We start from the raw sequence: 18,942 nt of genomic DNA, 5'->3' as shown, positions 1-18,942 counted from the left end.
GCACTCCTATGTGGCCAGAGGCGGCAGGCAGCTCAGGAGAGAAGCCAAGGCGGGCAGGAGAGTCCGCGGTGTGTGCTGCTCGGCCACGAATGAGTGGAACACCACGTGTGTCCCCACGCAGCCTGCCTGCCCCATCTGGACATGCCAGAGTGACAAGGGATCCCCAAGAGGACGAGGACGCCTGTGAGAAGGCATCAGAGAAGGCCTCCCCACTCCTCCCCTAGGTCCCCAGAGGCCTCACAGGTCCGGGGAGCTGTAGGAAACGCATCCACAGCCACCCTAGGCCCCTCCCCCCAGTTTCTAGAACGCTTGGCAGAGCGGCAGGAGGTGGTGGCAGGGGCCCGGCTGGTTCCGGGGTCCCACACGGCGACACCGGTCACCCGGGCAAGGCTTCCTCTCCTGTCCGCAAGCTGGTGGCTACACTGGGACCAGGAACTTCCTGGGGCAAGAGGAAGAATTTCAGACGAAGTCTAACTCTGAGTCTAACGCGCTGTGACCGGCGCGGCCCAGCACGAAGGGGCAGGCCCTGCACCACCACCCGAACCCCGGGCTGCAGGACAGTGCCTCCGAATGGACCCGCCCGGGGCCACCCTAGTCTGAAGGTGCTGCCGGTGACCCACCTGGGACCCCCCGCCGGACACCCTACTTCTGCCCCACATGCCAAGATGACAAAATGCCAGGCAAATGTCTAGGCCCATGGACACGGGCAGCCCTGCCCTCGCGGGCCCCGGCTCTGCACGGCCGGATGGGAGTGACCGAAGCAGACTGTCCAGGTCTACGCAGTGACAGAGCCACAGAGCATCCTTCCGAGGTGCAGAATCCTTCCCTCGTCTGCTTCGTCAGGTATCCTGGACAGACAAATAGTTGGACACAAATTCCTACACTCGTAAGTTTGCGGCTCAGCTAGGCTAGGCATTTCTCCTTTGGAAATTAACTGAAGTAATTTCTCTTTGTTTGCGTAAAACGACATTTCTACCGAACTCAGCGCTGAGCCTGTCCCTCAGCACTCTAGGGCACAGAGCACGGAGGTTACCCGGTCAGGGAAGACGGCTCCACCCGGGTTCGGCAAACACGGTATGGCTGTGCTCGGACCTTCTAACCCGCACCCCTCGGGTGCGCCGGCAGCAGCACGGCAGAGAGAACATGAGCCCGTCCAGGGTGCAGCCCGACCCCGAGACCGGTCACGGGGCTGGGTGAGTCACCGCACCGCTTCCAGGCCTGCCACCCCCTTGGGAAAAATGGACTCAGACCGCTCCCCTCGCTCCAAACCTGGGAACGGGGTGGGGTGAGGTGGGGGTGTCTGTGAACCCTGAGACCTCTGGCAGAGAGGTCAGTGAACAATTAACGGGAGACCCCCACCCCCGCCCAGAGCAGACCATCATGGACGTTCCCGTACTTCGCTAGATCGCGTGACTCCATGAGCGCAGGAGCCCTGGCAGGGACCGATTACTAAAGACCCCGCTCCGCCACTGTCACAGTGTCCGGCCTCACTTGCGGGTTTCATTCATACACGCGCCCGTCGGGAACCCTCCGGAACCTCCGTGCTAGTAATGCCCACGTGCCCAGCTGTTACCCATGTGTCCACATGCAAAGCCAAAAGGCAGCTCCAAAGCAGGTGAAGGTCTGCCTCCAGGGCCTCAGGCTGCATGTGCGGCAGGGGAGCATCTTCCTGGAGGATAAACCCAAGTTCTCCCCAAAACTTCCACGAAGAACCTGATCTATGAGTCCAGCCCTGGGCCAGTCTGGACTCCCCCACGCTGAGAGCAGAAATGACACTCGCGTGATTAATCAGCGGAGAGAGTAACTCTACGATCAACGGGACTCAGAGAAGAGCTCCTTCCTGCAGTGCGAGCAGCTCAGCGCCCGGCCCCGAGTCCCAAGTGTGCCTCTGAACAGGGGAGAGGCAGGCAAGCGGGGGAGACTCACCTCCAAGAGCTTGAGCTCCTGCACGCAGCTGTGCAGCAGCTCCAGGGCGCGCTGGGCCACCTCCCACGGCCTCTGCAGGAAGAGCAGCAGGGTGCACTGGCGAGAGAACAGGTAGCTGCGCAGGTCCAGCAGCGTGGCCTCCTGCCTCTGGATCAGCTCGCGCTTCTCCATGTCGATGGGCTTCCGGAGGATCAGCCCGTTCCAGCTCCTCACCGGCTCGCAGAAAAAAGCCAGCCAGTTGGCGCCGTCTAGACAAGCACAGGGCATGAAAGACGCGGGCTACAGATGACCTCACCTTCCCGCCATTCCCGCTCGGGGCTGTGAGAGCTCCTGCGGGGTAGTTCCCACGGGCACTCCCACCCAGCCCGCGGCAACTGGTGATGGGCGCAAGGCTACGTGACCTGGGCCGCAAGGCGCGGCGCCGTACCATGCCCGGCGGATCGTGACCAGGTGGGCAGCTGCAGACTGTCGGGCTAGGAGGGCAGGGAGGCCTCGGGCTCCGTGCTCAGTGGGCTCGGCAGAAGGTGCCAGGCCTGGGCAGGAGCGCACTGTGCCAGCTGCTCCTGCCTGGGTGCCCGGGCGCAGTCGGTTCACGGGTGCGTGATGCTCTATCTGGCCCCTACCCTTCTCCTCCCTACGGAAGCCCCACACCTGTCTCTGTCTCAGCCCTGCAGCGGCCTGAATCCTCTCCTGGAGAAAAGGACAGCAGGCACGGGAAGAAGTAGTAGCGGGAGCAGAAGGGAACATTCCTGCGCATCAACAATGTCCAGTGAGGCACCCCGATTCAAACTTACAGCCCCAGACTCAAACATGGCCTTAAAGGAAGCGTAAGAGCCCACGATAACTAGTCATTCAAGCCATAGAGCAAAAATTTAGTCTACTTCTCTCACTCCAAAAGACAGCCGTCACACCCCCTCGTGCTGCACTGCCACCAGGAAGCCACTCGATATTGGCACATTGGTGTTACTGAACACCTCCGGTGCAAACAGCTTACTGATTGGGACTTCTACTTGGAGCCGCTCAAGGCCACACTCGGGGGTGCCCACCCCAGCCCTCACAACACCTCCGCCAACAGGCCCCTCTGCCCAGCGTTCTCCTGGCTCCCTCTCCCATTTCACTCAGGCGTCTGTGTCAATGCCACCTTCTCGGAGAGCCTCCCAGACCACGCTACGATCACCTGGCACCTACCACCACACTCTGCCCTGCACCCGCAACGCCTTCTGAGCCCTACGCTCATCACAACTACCGGGCGTGTTTTCTCTACACCTGTGTCCCCTTTCACACAAGGTTCTGTTACCTACCACATTCAGAACAGCACCGGGTCATACGGGACTCTCAGTAAACATCCGTTAAAGGAACACACAAAAACAAACAGTCTTAGCATCCAGCTGCCAAACGCCGGCCCAGCTTACCTCTGGATTCTAATTTGTCCCAGATGTTAAAACCGAGAGAACAAAGAAATCATGCAAAATATGACATAAGAAACATATAAGACATCTAAACACGTGCAGTACGGAGATGCAAAATATAATTTCACCCCTTCCCACATTTTTCAAGTTTAATGAGTAAATACTTTGCCTTGGTTATGTCTACATTTGTAGACATAAGTAAGACACAAAGTAAGAGATGCAAATCTGAACTTCCTGGAACCTGGTCTGGAGAGAAAACCAGTCGGAGCCGTTCGTCCTCGTTTCTGTCACTTCTAAAGCAGAGATGGAGCCCGAGCTGCCTGTCCCAGCGCCTCACCCTCCTACGGGTCTTCTAGCAGAAACCACGGTTCCCTGAGATCACTCCTTTCTTCACAGGCCGTAGCAGGGCCCTCTCAGAAAGATCACCCCACAAAGACGTCTCTTTCCACACTGTGGTGGCGGTCAGAATGGAAACCCCTGAACGTCCAGCAGCAAGGGATGGCCGGATTAACCCTAAGGAATCCACACCGGGAAGCACGATGCAGCTACGAGTGAAAGCACCTGAAGCCCTGATCCGTTAAGTTGGAACTACGCCACGACGGGCTGTCGGTACGAACAGCAAGCTGCAGACAGACGTCTACAGGAGAGGACGCCACGTCCATCAAATCAGGCAGCACCCAAAACCCACTGCGAACGATTATGATGAAGTCTTTCTCTGCGTCGGGCTTCCCTGTGCTACGTCTGTACTTCTGAGAGTGTGAAACTGTAAAAGGAAGATGAACGCCCACGACAACGGTGCCATTTAGAACTCTGCCGTGAGCCTCACGTGTTCCAAAGACAGCCTGTCAACGGAGGCACAAGACTCCGACTCTTACTAGCAAGGAGGCCCAGAGGCGGACGTGTAACTAGCCAGCCACACGTAGTAGAAAAGATTCTTTGTACCTGAACAACACCTTCTTCGCAATGCTCTTCCTGCTTCAAATGCCTCTACGGGTGGAAGCGACTAGTTCTGAGTTCTCACCTCGTTTCCTATTTGAGCCGTGAGGATGTGTCCTATAGCCCTTGCCCAAAATAGTGAAAGTGATGTAATCCTTAGCCAAATAAATCACGGCAGCTTCCAGACCACGTAAAAGCGGATTTGCTTCTAGAAGAGGACCTGCGTCCAGCAGTGCGCTACTCACCCCCAGCGCCGAAGTTGACGACATACTGAGAGAACAGGGCGTCCAGCTCGTCGTACTGTACCAGGGCGTCCTCGAACTGCTGCAGCATCTCGAATACGAAGGCAAGTTCTTCCTGGTCCCCCAAACAGAAGTTTTTTAGAAACCAAAAATGTCAATCAACTTTTTGAAACGATGTGCTGCTCTTAAAGATGACAACAGAGGAAAGGCATGCAGCACCGAAAGTAACTCTTCACTCATTCCACTCAGGAAACCTCAATTCCGTGACCCCACGGTGTTAGCAACGACAAATGCCCAAAGGGGAGGCCGAAGGGAGGTAGGAAAAGGCCACCGTGAGCCCTGGAACCGTCCTCGGCCCCCGAGCAGCAGGGACACGAGCAGGCAGCCTCGGTCGCTGGCACGGCCCTTGCTAACTAGCGTGCATCTGTGTGCAAGGGGGGAACCTTCTCCGTCTACTGATCTAACCAGCCATGTCGAGTACGAGGGCTCGCAGATGTGAACTGTGCTCCACGGGCTAGAATCCAGCTCTGTGGTTATTTTGTTAAACAAACTGTTCCAGCTTGGCCATTAGGAGCCTCCTTTAGGTGGTGCCAACATCCTTCTGATGGACCTCCATTCTCCATCTTGCTTAATTTTCTGGGAAGTTTTAATCCTGGTCCATCTTGTATTTTCCCCGCCCCAGCCCTGGAATCAACCACTTCTAGAAAGATCCCTGGCACTCATTATTAAGGATGGGGTTTAGAGGTGCCTGGAGGGCTCAGTAGGTTAAGCCTCTGCCTTCAGCTCAGGTCATGATCCCAGGGTCCTGGGATGGAGCCCCGCATCTGGCTCCCTGCTCAGCAGGGGGTCTGGTCTGTCTCTCTCTCTCCCTCCCTCTGCCTCCATCCCCCAACCCTGCTCATGTGGTCTCTCTCAAATAGGAAGGAAGAAAAAAAAAATGGAATTTAGAAACCAAGATCTTGGCACTACGTGTGCTTACATGACTGAGAAGTGGTTCTTTCCTGGCCCGGCGGAGGACAGAGCGAGGAAACACGCGCATGTAACCCTCACACGCGCGCATCTCCATTTCTCAGATTCCCACCCCGCACGGCTGCGTTCACTTGGATTCCCCTGTCCTTGTCTGTAGCTCTTAGGAACCACGCTGAATGAGCCTGAAAGGTGAAGGACTGGGCCGGCCGAAAGGTCTGTAATGGGTCGATCCCACCCTGAGTAGCCGGCGGGTGCGACTCCCTTACGTGCACACATCGCCGAGACACCACTAAGACATGAGCAACAGAGTCAGAGGTAAGCACCAGGATTTCTAATCAAAATGGGTCTTTTATTTGTTCAAAGTGCATTATTTCTTCAGTAATTTACACACAGGTGGAATTTAAATACGAAAATCAGGGGTTTTCTTCTGTCAAAATATGGCGAACAAGAACCAGGAAACCTAACGGCAACGTTCCTGTCACCCTTTGCAGTGTCAGCAAGGTCCCCCAGAAAGTAGCTTATGACTGTCCTTTATTGGAACCCGGGACTATGAAACAAAACGACAAGGCGATAAACGCTGCTGGGAAGTCACGGCCTATTGCCAGGGTCATGCCGGGGGCAGGCACCGCTGTCCTCAGGACTGTCACCACTGCCAGCCTCCTCGGCCTCAGCCACCTCCACAGTAGAGACCCTGGAAGGCCCAGCAAGTCAGCAAAACCCACACTACTCCAAGGCCACGGCCCTCTCACAGGAGGCCAGATGCCGAGCTCGGAGGCCGCAGGAGAGCTGACGGCAGCGAGGGTCACCGGGGGGACCACCTCCCACCCGCTTGAGAGCCTGCAAACGGAAACGTCTGTTAGTGACTGTGTCCTGTCCCTTGGGTTTTAAAAACTACGCCAGGAAGAATTACCACCGAACACCCGGCTCACCGACCAGGACAGGAGCAGGAACAGGACACGGTCACATTCTACCCGCCGCCACACACCTGGACCATGAAATAGTCGCAGAAGCTCCAGCCTGGCTCGGTCCTCTTCTCCCTCAAGGTCCTCATGTCGTCCTCAAACTTGCCGAGGTTTTTGGTAAAAGACATAAGAAGCGAAGTCCTGAGTTTGGTCAGGAAGGCATTCCAGGATTCCTGAGTTCGAGAAGAGTCCTTCAGGGGGTCGGAGAGCACGACACACCTGCGGAGACACGAACGGACTGTCTGGAAAATCCTGTCCAAGCACAGCACGTGGTCCAGCTGCTACTATTTCCCTGCGGTGCCAACTGCCGCCCTCCCCCACGTCCCTCCTCCCCGGCTGGTGACTAACATCAGGCGGGTGGTGAGAAACCAGACTGGGCAGAGGCTTCATCAGAAGCTGGCTTAACAGCCCACGCGCCGTCACCACCACAGAAGGACGGGCGGCCGGAAGGGACGGAGGACGAGTCGGTCTCACACCCGGCCTCCAGGGCTCCCAGGAGAGCAAGGCGACCACGTCCCCAGCAGTCCCCAAACCGCACATGGGCTGCCCTCCTCAAACACCACTCTGGCCCCCGGAAGCTAACAGGACAGAGCTCAGTTACGGGCGCGGCTCAGGAGGGTCGGCACGGCACGGACCCAGCCTCGCTGTCCACTCTGCTCCTGCTATTCCTGGCCGAGCCCACCCAACTTCCCAGGCTCTCCTCCCTTCGTCTAGCCCGTTCCTACTCATCCCTCCAAACCCGGCTCGGCTGACACACGGCCTCCTGGAACCTGGCCCCCGCTGCTCGGCCCCCGGGCCCTGGTGTGGTCCCACTCCCACCAGCAAGTGTCATGCTGCAGACACATCCTCTCTGTGGGTCCCGCTCTCCCCAGACCCGAGACCCTGAGCACACGGGCAGGTCCCACAAAGAATTCATAAGTGAAACTTAAAGACTATAACATGTGGCTATGATACAGTTTCACTACAAAAAGAGGGCGGCTGGCCAGCTCCGTCAGCAGAGCATGCAACTCGAGCTCGGGGTGGTGAGTTTGAGCCCCAGGTTGGGCACGGAGGCTGCTTAAAAAGGGGGAAAAAGAAAAAAAAAAAAGACCATCCTTGGTGTGGAAACATCAAAGGCATAAAATTACAAGTTTCCAGGAGATTTGGAAGAAACAATGTGTCCATCTAACACACTGGAAAAGCTAGATCTCTTGATCCTTGGTAGTAATAATTTACAGAGAAAATGATTAAACATGGACTCAAAAGTAATTTTAAAATACTGGTGCTATAAGCTTCCATATCTTCCCTCAGTGAGTGCGTCACCTTAATCACCAGCAAGGAGCAAATGGGCAGATTCTAAGTCTCGGTGGCGCATCAGGCCCTTTGGGGGAAGGGCTCAGTCTCCAGAGTTACAAATCAGCAGAAAAAAATGTGACATCACTAGAGTCTGGACGATCCACCAGGAATAATTAGTACCAAGAATATGATCTAAAAGTCGGTAACCGGCCGACATTCCAGACATCCCGCCCCCACGGTACTGGTTCTTCCCCTGAAAACAGAGAGATCCCACCAGCTCACTGCGACAGCCCCAGACGACCAACACGCGTTTCCTCACTACAGGGTCTGCTGGAGTCTGTCAGGCCAGCCTTGTATCCTGAAGCCCTTCTCAAGGCTGTGAACTATCCCAGAATTCTCCCCTGAATCCAGACGGGGGAGGGGAGGAAACGGCCACGAACCCCAACCAGAGACAGTCTCTGTGTCCCGGGAACTGCTGCTTACCACAGATTAAGTTCTCCAGCCCTTATTGTGCCCTTCAACTTTCACTGTTTCTAGACCTTTCTATAACAAAAAAGAACTATGCTTCAAAAATTCTCATTAAGTTTGGATGGTTCACTTGGAAAGGAGAGCCCAAAAGAGCTGCTCAGACTGGGGGGCACCCAGTGTCGAGAAGGGCCCCCCCCAGAGTGCACTGGTGGCCTGGCACCCAGGGCAGCCGCTCCCAGGAGTCCGGTCCCCGCCAGTCAGGGGACCACCGGCAGCTCACAGGTCAGGTACAACATGGACAGCAACACTCACCAAAAGCCTGAAAAGTGCACAAAACCTTCAGCCAAGCAATCTTCCTTTTAGGGATGGATCTAAGAGAAGAACAAAGGATGTACACAACATCCAAGTTCGAAAGATGTTTACGACGCCATTCATCCTCAGCGGAGACGTGTCGTCCAGCAGAGGACGGGATAAACAGCTAGGGCGTCACCACTAGGGACTGTCACACACTCATTGATGCTAATGGCGGAGAAACACATCCATTGGTCGTGGGAACATTTTTACAATGTATTAGGTGCAAAGCAAGTACAAAACATGCCACACAGTACGCTGTGGGCACACATGCTCCGTGCGCCTGTGTGTGCGTAAAAAGAAAAGGTTTGAAAAATAAGTACCAAATATGAAGAGTTAAGATCTAGTTTAATTTGGCTTACTGCCTTTTCCTACCATGAACACGCAGTGCTTCTAACCACAAACGATAAAGAAAACAGCAGGCTGCTGCAGGACCAAGTACGCCAATGTTTCCAAAGGCCGGAAATCACACTGGCTAATCAAACAGCTGTCAGTACCGGGTTATCAAATTCGTATGTATGAAAATCTGACCCAGCTCTTTATTTTAAAAAATACAGATTTTATTTTAAAAAGTACAGATATGTTAAAGGTAGCTTGCAAATTAATGAAAATCCAAATGCTGGAAGTCACGTTTATAGACTGAGATGAAATGTTAAAAACTTGGTAAGTTAGATTCCACGTATAAAGGAAGAGTCATTAAAAACAAGCTAGATTTCAGTGGGCTCAGCAGGAGCACACCTTAAGCAATCAGATAAAATGGTAACGCAGACTTAAAAATAAATCAACGAGTACTTTGAAAAAAAATCCTCTAATCTGAACATGTCACAGGTTTAGACGAATATGCCCCTTTAGTACCAATTTACGTACTTAGTCAAATCCCAAAGAAATGAGACGGAGAGGTTGCTTGGTCTGGCCGTCAGTCAGCGTTCCCCACCGTCCGCGGCCCCACGCTGCCCACACCCGCCCCACAGCCTGCTCCTCCTTCCAGAACAAGTGGGCCGGCATACCCGAACCACACAGGGAAGGACACTTGGTCACGGGGCATCTTGCTGAAATGTAAACTGATTCCTTGGCGATAACTCATTTATGAATAAGAGGCCTTAGGAAAAAGTCCCCCCAAGTCCAGATGGCATGAAATTCCTTGCAGATAAACCAGAAACTCAACAATCTCATATTTATTATGCTTTAGGCAGGCTCACGTTATGCTTTATATAAAGAAAGCAAGTTCGAACATGACTCTGGATCCAGAACTGGCTGGAACGTGGAAAGAAAGCCCAGGAAGGCTCCTTCAGCGAAGACCTGTCAGCTTACTGGGCGGCCTGACAACACAGGACGCGGTCGCAGCGTCGGGGGCTCTCCTGGCCGCACACCAGGGCTCTGGCCACACCCCGCCCACGAGCTCCAAGGGGACCTTCTCCTCGTAGCCTCGCCCCCTGCTCCCATCTCTGGTCACACTCAGCACCGGCCACCAGGGTGCCACAGATGTGGGGAGCGGGGGTGAAACCATGCCCCGTCTCTCCAGGAGGCCACACTGGACCAGAGCAGGGACCAGGCTGAGTGCTGCACCCCGGGCCCCGGAGGAGTCAAGGCACTGTCCTAGGACCTACAACTAAAGCCCCGGGCTCCGGGAAGACTGCCGTGTGCACGGCGAGGCCCAGAACTGCTGACATGGCAGTGAGCTCCCCGGAAGACAGAACAGGCCCCACAGAGAAGCAAGGGGAAAGGAAGGTGTGCAGTAATGCAGCCGCCCAAGTTTCAGGGTTCCCTCTTACAGAGTCTCAAGATGAAATCAGCACTTCAGAATTCTGGTTCTGGGGAACTTGTAAGAGGCGTTAAGGTGACCGAGGACAACATGGGGCCCCCTCACTAAAGGCGTGTGGGGAGCCCTGCTGCAGACAAGGGCCGCGGGACTTCCCAAAGGCCCAGCTACACGGACGTGCACGCCGGCTCCTCAAGGGGGGACCCGCTGTGCGGCATCTCCCGCCGCGGTCACCCAGGCAGCGCACGGGGCTTGGGGGGCCGGTTAGGATGGACAACACGTCACCCACCAGAGCAGGGCACCCGGCCTCTCCCCAGCACCCTGTACCCCCCGAGCTGAAGCGTCAGGCCCACCACCACCGCTCACGGAGGCTGAGCTCCCACGCAGAGGGAGAAAAGGCCCAGCGCCCAGGGAGCAGCCAGTGGGGTAAAGTTAAAGATACACTTACCTGTCACTCTGTTTATTACAAAAATCATTCCTTATTTTGTCCACAATGGAAGTTCGGGGAAGGATGTTGGTTTTGTTTTTTTTCTTGGCATCATTTTCAACGACCACTATGAGCCAGTCCACGGAGCTATGAGCTTTCAGAATATTCTGCCACTTGGTAAGGTCGTCTTTGACTGTAGCTTTATACACTTCAGTATCCTAAAAATAAGTAAGTCACCGTGAAGGAAAGTTAATGAATGCCCTTCCATCTAACAGCGCAATGTGTCTAACAGAGAATACATCGGCCACGGCACTTTAGCGTGGGGCGCTGGGGGCGCTCTGGGCAGGCCCGGTGGCACTGAGGCAAGACAGCTCCCATGTCCTAGAGGAGGAGACCGAGAGCGAGCTCGGTAAACTGGCCACAGCAACACAGTCCGCTGGGCAAACTGGGATTGGAAAACCCAGGTCTGCTTGGCCAGAGGCCTCGCGCCCAAGAAACCTTAACTGCAGCCGGGCACGGCACGGTGCGACGGGGCGAGGCCGCGCCTCTGCAGGAAGCCCAGGCTACCCCTGGGCAGTGTCCTCTGCGGGCCCCCAGAACCACTCCAATGCGAGGGCCACTCGCAGGCCACAACAGGGGCAAGGAAAGAGGACTAGCTAGGGCTTCTGAAGAGCTACCGTAATCCACAAGGGCTGAAGGGGGAACCATCCTGGTCCTCAAAAGTCAATGTCACTTCGGACTCAGCGTCCCACACAGCAGCCTGCACAAAAGCCCAGGAGCCTGCCTCCGACCACCCAGAGAGAAGTGGAAGACAGAGCATCTCCCTGCTCTCGGCCACGTGGACAACTGCCCCTATGCTCCAGGATAATCTACTTAGCAGATCTGGAGGGAAAATCTAAAGCCAAGACACTTAATTCATACCCAAATCAGACATTTAAAAGCCTTTGCAAACTACCATTCATAGCTACTGTTTAAAATGTATCCCCCCCACCTTTATTTTAATAGAAAGATCCCTTGTTATCCTGCCCATGTCTTCTCTGGATTTTTTAGTCCTGAACATGCTAATGGGATCGATCCATGAAGGAGAATCTCCAATTCCATGCCCAGTCCCTCCTGTGGTTTAACTGGTAAGTGAGTACTTTTAATTTTTAGTCTGATTTTTAAAACTGCTATATCTTCAGTTTAAATTTAAAATATATATGTGTGTGTGTGTGTGCATACACACATACACACACACACACACACACACACACGTATATATATAATAAAAATAAAACCTGGAAAGATCTTCCGCTGAACAAACAAGGGGAAACCACCTTTTGCAGACGGATTTCCTGTGAGCTGCCCCTGTGTGCGGGCTGCCTCTACCTCTCCACACCACCGCCCTGTGGAGCTCTGGGGCCCACGTGCATCAGGCCTACAGAGTGAAACCAGAGGCCACAGACCCCAGCGGGGTCTTTAAAATCCCACCACAGGGCCCAGGGTCAGGGAGCCCGAAGGAGCAGAGAAGCCCCAGAAGGCCGGCCCCAGGGCTGGTGCCAAGCGCCCTCTGCTGGGCCCCAGCCCCGGCTCCCAGCTCTCCAAGCCAGGGAGGGGCTGCCACCCTGTGCAGACACCAGCCCCCCTCTTGGGAACGCTCTGGTTGCGGCAGAGACCTGGCAGAGCAACAGCAAGGCAGAGTCCCCCAAGTTCGCATCACGTAGGCCCTCACGTGACAGTGACAAAACCATGGACGTTAGCAGAGACCCAGTGACTCTTGAGAAGAGCCCAAGCTGAGCCGGTGGGGCTGAGGGCGCGCGTCTCCAGGAAACAAAGCCACCGGCAGAGGAGGTCAGCAGGTGCCCACCGGCAGCGATGGAGGGCGCCAAGGCGGGGAGCGGCCCTGCCGGGGCACCAGAGCCACCCAGGGCAAGAAGGGCATCAGGACACAAGGTGTGGAAGCGCCAAGTGAGAGGACGAAGGCCTGGGGGCTGGCGGGAGGGGTCAGAGGCCGAGGGGGCAAACAGGGCGAACACCTGTTGGGGTGACCTTCTCTGGGGTGTCGTGGATCAGCCGAGGTGAGCGGGGAAGTGAGCCAATGTGGAGCCCCAAGGCGGGGAGGGGGCACCGAGCCGGGGGCGGGGCGGCGCAACAGCAGTGACAGAAGGGTCCCTGACAGCAGACCTACGGAGCACAGTGAGCGCCCCTTCTCCACAGAGAAGTCAAAGGCGGACCAGGAGGACACGAGAGTCTCCCTGTGGTGCAGGGACTGGAATCGGACTGGTGACGTGTGTGCATCTGCACAGACACCTAGAGCGGAATAAACGTAAATGTGCGTGAGCGGACAGCACGTGCACACGTCCACGGACTCCCCAGCTGCGCTGCTGCGCGGGCCGGAACCAAGAGCCCGTCTACTCTGGGGCTTGCTTCGCCAACCGATCCCGCACTAAAACAAACCTGCGCTCCCAGGGCTCACGCAGAGCAAGGACAGGCTGACCTGGCCCGTCTCGCGTTAGGGAGAGCTCAGAAAAGGAGGACACGTCAAAGGGGCACAGAAGCCAAATGTGGACAACATGAGCGTTACAATCAATGCTGATAGGAAAGGCTTACACTCCCCAAACCAGAAGTCAGTGGGTGTCTACAGACACGAACCAACAAACAGGGCGACCGCCCCCTGTGTGGCGATGGCCGAGGCAGGAGGCAGACTGACATAACCACCTGAAGCTCCCGAAACACAGAAGCAGGTGAGGAGAGCCCTGCCAGTGACAGGCAACTGCGTGGAGCTCCCAGCCCACGGTGCCGCAAGGGGCACTGAGGTCACGCCTGGCGGGTCCCCTGCACTGAGCAGACAGAGCACAGGGCCCTGGGAGCCAAGGATAGTTGACTTCACTGGAGGTCAGAGCTCGGAGGGTCCCCTGGGGTGCTCAGGAGGGGGCAGACCGGCCCACAAGTATAAGACCCAAAGCCAGGCAGAGACCCACCCAGACAGGACTCAACACCCACACAGGCTGGGATCAGGGGAGGCTGGAAACCTCCAAAGCCACAGGGCACTGGGTGGGGAACCCAGGAAGGAAGGAATAATTAGTCTTGGATTGACCACAGTTTCAGATCCACAGATCATAAAAGTGATACCCAAAATGATCAGACTTAAGTAATTTAATGACACAAAGCGCAAATTTTCAAGGATCACAAAAACATAAGTACCGAACGAAAAACTCATGGTGCTTGGCATCCCATAAAAACTGCCAGGCAGGCAAAGAACATATGATCCATGATGAGTAGAAAATTCTATCAACAGACGAGACACAGTAATGACAGAGATAGTAGCATTAGTAGACAAAACCAGAAAATACTGTGACCACATTCTGAGTGTTCAAGAAGATTCCAATGGAGGAAAAACTGACATGAAGCAGAGACATGGAAGATATTTTTAAAAGGTAAAAACCCTTATGATTCTTCTGGAAATGAAAACCACGATGTCTAAAATGCCAAATACACTGAGTGGGAGGAATTAAGAGCAGATTAGACACCGCAGAAGAAACGATTAGGTAACCTGAAGATACAGAAGCAGAAATCACCCAAATGAAACAGAGGAAGACTGAGAAGCCAGCAACACAGTGTCACTGAGCTGTGGGACTTCCAGAGCCTAAGATGTGAGTAACTGAAGCCCCAGAGGAGAGGGGAGGAAGGGGAGAGGAACACAAGTATCTGAAGAAAGAAGGACCAAAAATGTTTCAAACCTAAACCAGAACAACAAACCCACAAAGCCCGAAACACGGGAGGCACAAGAAACAGGAAGGGAAGTACAGCAAGGCGTACCACAGACGATTCAAAGCCAGTGACAAGGAAAAACATCATTACTCCCTGAAGGGGGCGGGGGAGGACACTTTAAATACAAAGTAACAAAGACAAGAACAAAAGACTCCTCCTGGGTCACAATGTAAACCAAGACAGTTGGAGGAGCATCTTTTACCTGCTGCAGAGAAAGAACGAACTGCCAGTCCAGAATTCTATATCCAGCAAAACAGTTCGTAAAAGTCGAGGCCGCTTCAGACGCTCAGACTCACAGACGCTGGGACAACTCTCACCACTCTAACCAGAGCCTGGCAGGGGTAACTAAGAGGCCCCCGTTCCTACCTCTGATCTCCACAACGCAACTGTTCAAAGCAAAAACAGGAACACGGTACTTTCGGATCTGTGACAAGACCAGTGCAGGGACACAAAGGTGCGCTCGCCCAGCCCCGGCTGAAGGAAGGAGACGATGCTGCAGACGTGCCCTAGAAACCTGAAAGCAACTACTAGCCTAATGCAGTTTTACTTTTAATTCCAAAATCCCCAGTGTAATCTGCTTGCCCCAGAGAACTTTCATTAAGAATGATCAAAACTAAAGCAAAACGACAACAAAACACAGGCTTCCCATTAGAAAGTGTAACTTTAAGGGGGAAAACCCCTCATCCATAGTGTCTACAAAAGTATATCTAGCACTAAAAATACAAGACTTCTATGAAAAAAGCGCACATTACTATGGGCATCAAAAAGGCGTAAAGAATGGAGAGACCACGTTCCTCGACAGGACGATCTGTGACTATTAAAGTTCTCCCCACATGAATCCCCAACTTATTCAAGGCGATCCCAATCAAAATACCTCCCGTCTTTCCCTTTCTCTTCTCAACGGTTGCTCCTGTTCTATTGTGGCTCTGGGACAAACCGCTACAACACGCAGTGGTCGGGAATGTTCACTCTGCTCACCGACCTACGGCCCAGACAGTACTGGGCACACAGCTCGCCTGCCGCACCTGCTGCGGCACTGGGCGCAAGAAGGCTGTGGTGTGTCCGCTGCCAGCGGCTTGCCGGCCAGGATCTGCTGCGACCGGGGCTGCACAGCCCCAGGCGACCTTCCCAGGCAGGCACTCGACTTCCTCCCAGAATGGCAGCTGGGCTCTGAGAGCACACATCCCCAGAGGGCCCCGGAGAAGATGTATCACCTTTTACGACTTGGTCTCCAAAGTCATGATGCCCCTCCTCCCAGAAGCCCACTTGGATTCAACCAGAGGAAACACTGACCAGGCCTCTCCGTGGAGGAAGGTCACTGCCACAGAGAGAAGAGAATGGGGTCTACAAAGTGCAGATACAATCGTTTTTGGAAAATAATAACTGTACACCTAACAATCTGACTCTGAAGTTTATACAGAAGAAAAAAATGTATACTAACCGAGGGATATATTTTAAAACAAGACACATCAATAAATATGATAAAGATGTAATAATTACAAGTCTAGTCCTGGCACAGAACAGACAATGATCTCAGAACGTAATGCGTACATAACACTGGTTTAAAATAAAGGTGAAATTTTCAGAAAGTAGAAAAGAGACAATTATGAAATGATGTTAGGCCAATGTGCTACCCAATTAAGACTATAAAATTAGACCTTAATGCTCCACACCACCTGCCACACACAAAAATAACTGAATCTACACGGATCCAAATGTAAAACACAAATTCAAAAATTACTGAAAGAAATATAGGAGAAAACCAATTACCTCCTTCAGACAGACAAGGCTTCCTAAACAGGACACACTCTACTCAGAAACCATTCTTTAAAATGACCTATTTCACTCCAGAAAAGCTGTAACAGAACAGCAACGCACATTAGATATGTGAACTATTCACACAAAACACAACTACAGACGACCCGAGGAGCATGAACACACCAGTAAGTGCAGACTCTCACACACACCGTGGGCCACAGACAGGTCGAGTGAACAAATCATTAAGATATGAATGCGTGACCCAATGGGTGGGTAGGGGCGCCCTTAGGGCTCTGTATCTAGCATTACAATCTAAAAAGCAGAGCAAGAAAGTTCTGGAACACACACAGAACATCCACAACGTCTGGTCCTTTCTCAGGTCACAGAGGAAAGGGAAGTTTCATAAAGCAGAAGTATTACACACAACATCCTAATCACAATGCAGTAAAACTAGGAATTTTAAAAAACAAATTTTAAAGAATTTCTTTCTGGAAATTAAATTTCATGTTAAACCGTTGGGTGAAAAGGGCATTACAGACTCAGAGCAGAGACCTGCTGAAAAATAACACTGGGATTTCAATTCCTATCTCTAAAGACCTGTATCATTTACATTTAAAATGAAAACAAATGTATTCCAACTCAAAAAAAAAAAAAAAAAGAAAGAAAGAAAGAAAAAGAGCAAAGTAACCCTTAAGAAAGCAAGAGGAAGGAAGGAAGAAAGAAGGGGACAGTACGTCAGAAGTAAAAACCCTGGTTCTCGGGGGAGAAAGAGTCCACAAACGACGATTAGCTAATTTATCCACAAAGAAAGGGGAGAAGTACAAAACTGCAGTGAAGTAACTGCTGCCACAGAGCGTATGTTAAGAGTGAATAAAAGACCCTGTGCACACCTTCACGAAACTAAATTTTATAACTTAACTGAAATGTATAATTTCTAAGAAAAATACAGTTTAGCAAAACTGATGGAGGGCTGTAAGAGACTCATTTCCATGAAAGGGGCATAGAAAGTGATCAAGGAACCGTCCTGTAGGAAGGTACCGGGTCCGGACAGTTTCACAGGAGAATCCCATCAAACCCTGGAGACCAGACTGTTGTAGGGCTGCATAAACTGTCTCCAAAATCACGAAATAAATGAAAACTTCCCAGTTATATTTATGAAGCATATATAATATTGACATCTGAACCTGACAGAAACAATATGAAAAACGTTACAGACCAATCACTTGTGGCCATAGATGGAAAAAAAATCCTAAATTAGGTGAACAGGCAACCAATACCACATTAAAAAACTAGTAATCTGACCAAGTGGAATGTATAACAGGAATGCAAGTCTGGTTCTTGTTAAGAAACACATTCATGGGCGCCTGGGTGGCTCAGTGGGTTGAGCCACTGCCTTCGGCTCAGGTCATGATCTCAGGGTCCTGGGATCGAGTCCCGCATAGGGCTCTCTGCTCAGCAGGGAGCCTGCTTCCCTTCCTCTCTCTCTGCCTGCCTCTCTGCCTACTTGTGATCTCTCTCACTGTCCAATAAATAAATAAAATCTTTAAAAAAAAAAAAAAAAAAAAAAGAAACACATTCATATAATCCAACATATCAATAAATTTAAGTGGGGAAAACCCATACCATTATCTCCAGAGTCTGAAAAAGCCTTTCCAACAAAATTCTAGAATGTACTCCTAACAAAGATCCTTGAGGAAACAGGAGGGGCTGGGCCCCCTCCCAAGCTCGTGCACGTACCCCTCCGCCGGGCACACCCCGCGGGCGCCCCCACAGAGGTCAGCACAAGGCAACGAAGCCCACCATTTCCAGCGCTGTTTAACCACGGTTCAAACAGAGCAGACGACCGGATGCCCAGAACAGAGAAAGAAGAGCTGACATGACGGGAAACGCAGCGAAGCCCTAGACCCTGGGGCAGAGAGAACCAGCGATAACACGAACTCGAGCAGAGAACGTGCAAGGCTGACACGAAAGAAACCCACAGCCTTCACACACACACAAGAGCCAAGCAGAAGAGAAGATGAGAGAGAGCCCCACGCGGACACGAGTGACTAAAGTAGGACAGCGCAGAGAAATAAACTTAAGCAGAAACACGTAAACTCTGCCATGAGGACGCGCACCCCTAAAACACTCCAGAAAGACACAGACGTGCACAGAGAGACAGGCCTCCCTCGCTCGGGGTCCGAACGTCTCCACACCAGCAAGACATCGTCTCTGTGCATGAGAATTCATAAGCTCAATGTGGTCCCTACCAAAAGCCTGGAAAATTCCGTCTGGAGCTCAGGAACTTGCTACTGACATTCGCATGGGGAAGGACCCGAGCAGGAGCCAGGGGAAAACCATGAAAAGCCTGGGGCCGAGGGTGGCCTGGCCTCCAGACAGGGCTGCGGACCGTTCGCCCCGCAGCCTTCGCAACTCTCTCCTGGCCGCAGAGCAAGAGCCGCGACACAGACCACAGATGTGCAGGTTGGGGACTGAGCAGGAAACAGCCGCGGTGACGCCGTCCGAAGCCAGGGCCAAGGCCAGCCCGGACCGGGACTGCGCACAGCACAGAGCCTGGGGGACTGACACTCCGATCAGAGGCACAGGATCAAGCCCCGGTCCCCGAGACACACGGCCTCAGCGCGGCTCCGGAAGGGCGGGCGGCTCCTACAGCCCGAAGCGCTAGGGTGGCGGCTCTGGGAAGAGGAGGCGACTCCAGGACGAGGGCGGC

General features: G+C 53.2%; 1 protein-coding gene across 2 annotated transcripts in view; it reads right to left on the bottom strand.

Moving 5' to 3' along the window:
• Positions 1-18,942, bottom strand: part of TRAPPC10 (trafficking protein particle complex subunit 10) — a 78,067-nt gene that overhangs the window by 32,276 nt on the left and 26,849 nt on the right. For both annotated transcript variants that reach the window (XM_059392466.1, XM_059392465.1), the window contains exons 4-7: positions 10,746-10,942; positions 6,468-6,663; positions 4,517-4,628; positions 1,927-2,174 (exon numbers count right to left, since the gene is read on the bottom strand). In XM_059392466.1, coding sequence (XP_059248449.1) covers positions 1,927-2,174; positions 4,517-4,628; positions 6,468-6,663; positions 10,746-10,942 — 753 coding nt within the window. The remainder of the gene's footprint in view (positions 1-1,926; positions 2,175-4,516; positions 4,629-6,467; positions 6,664-10,745; positions 10,943-18,942) is intronic.

This window comes from Mustela nigripes, chromosome 2, assembly GCF_022355385.1.
Source record: "Mustela nigripes isolate SB6536 chromosome 2, MUSNIG.SB6536, whole genome shotgun sequence".
In the NCBI taxonomy this organism is placed as follows: domain Eukaryota; kingdom Metazoa; phylum Chordata; class Mammalia; order Carnivora; family Mustelidae; genus Mustela; species Mustela nigripes.
The sequence above is the reverse complement of the archived record's forward strand: the minus strand, read 5'-3'. Positions and strand labels throughout refer to the sequence as shown.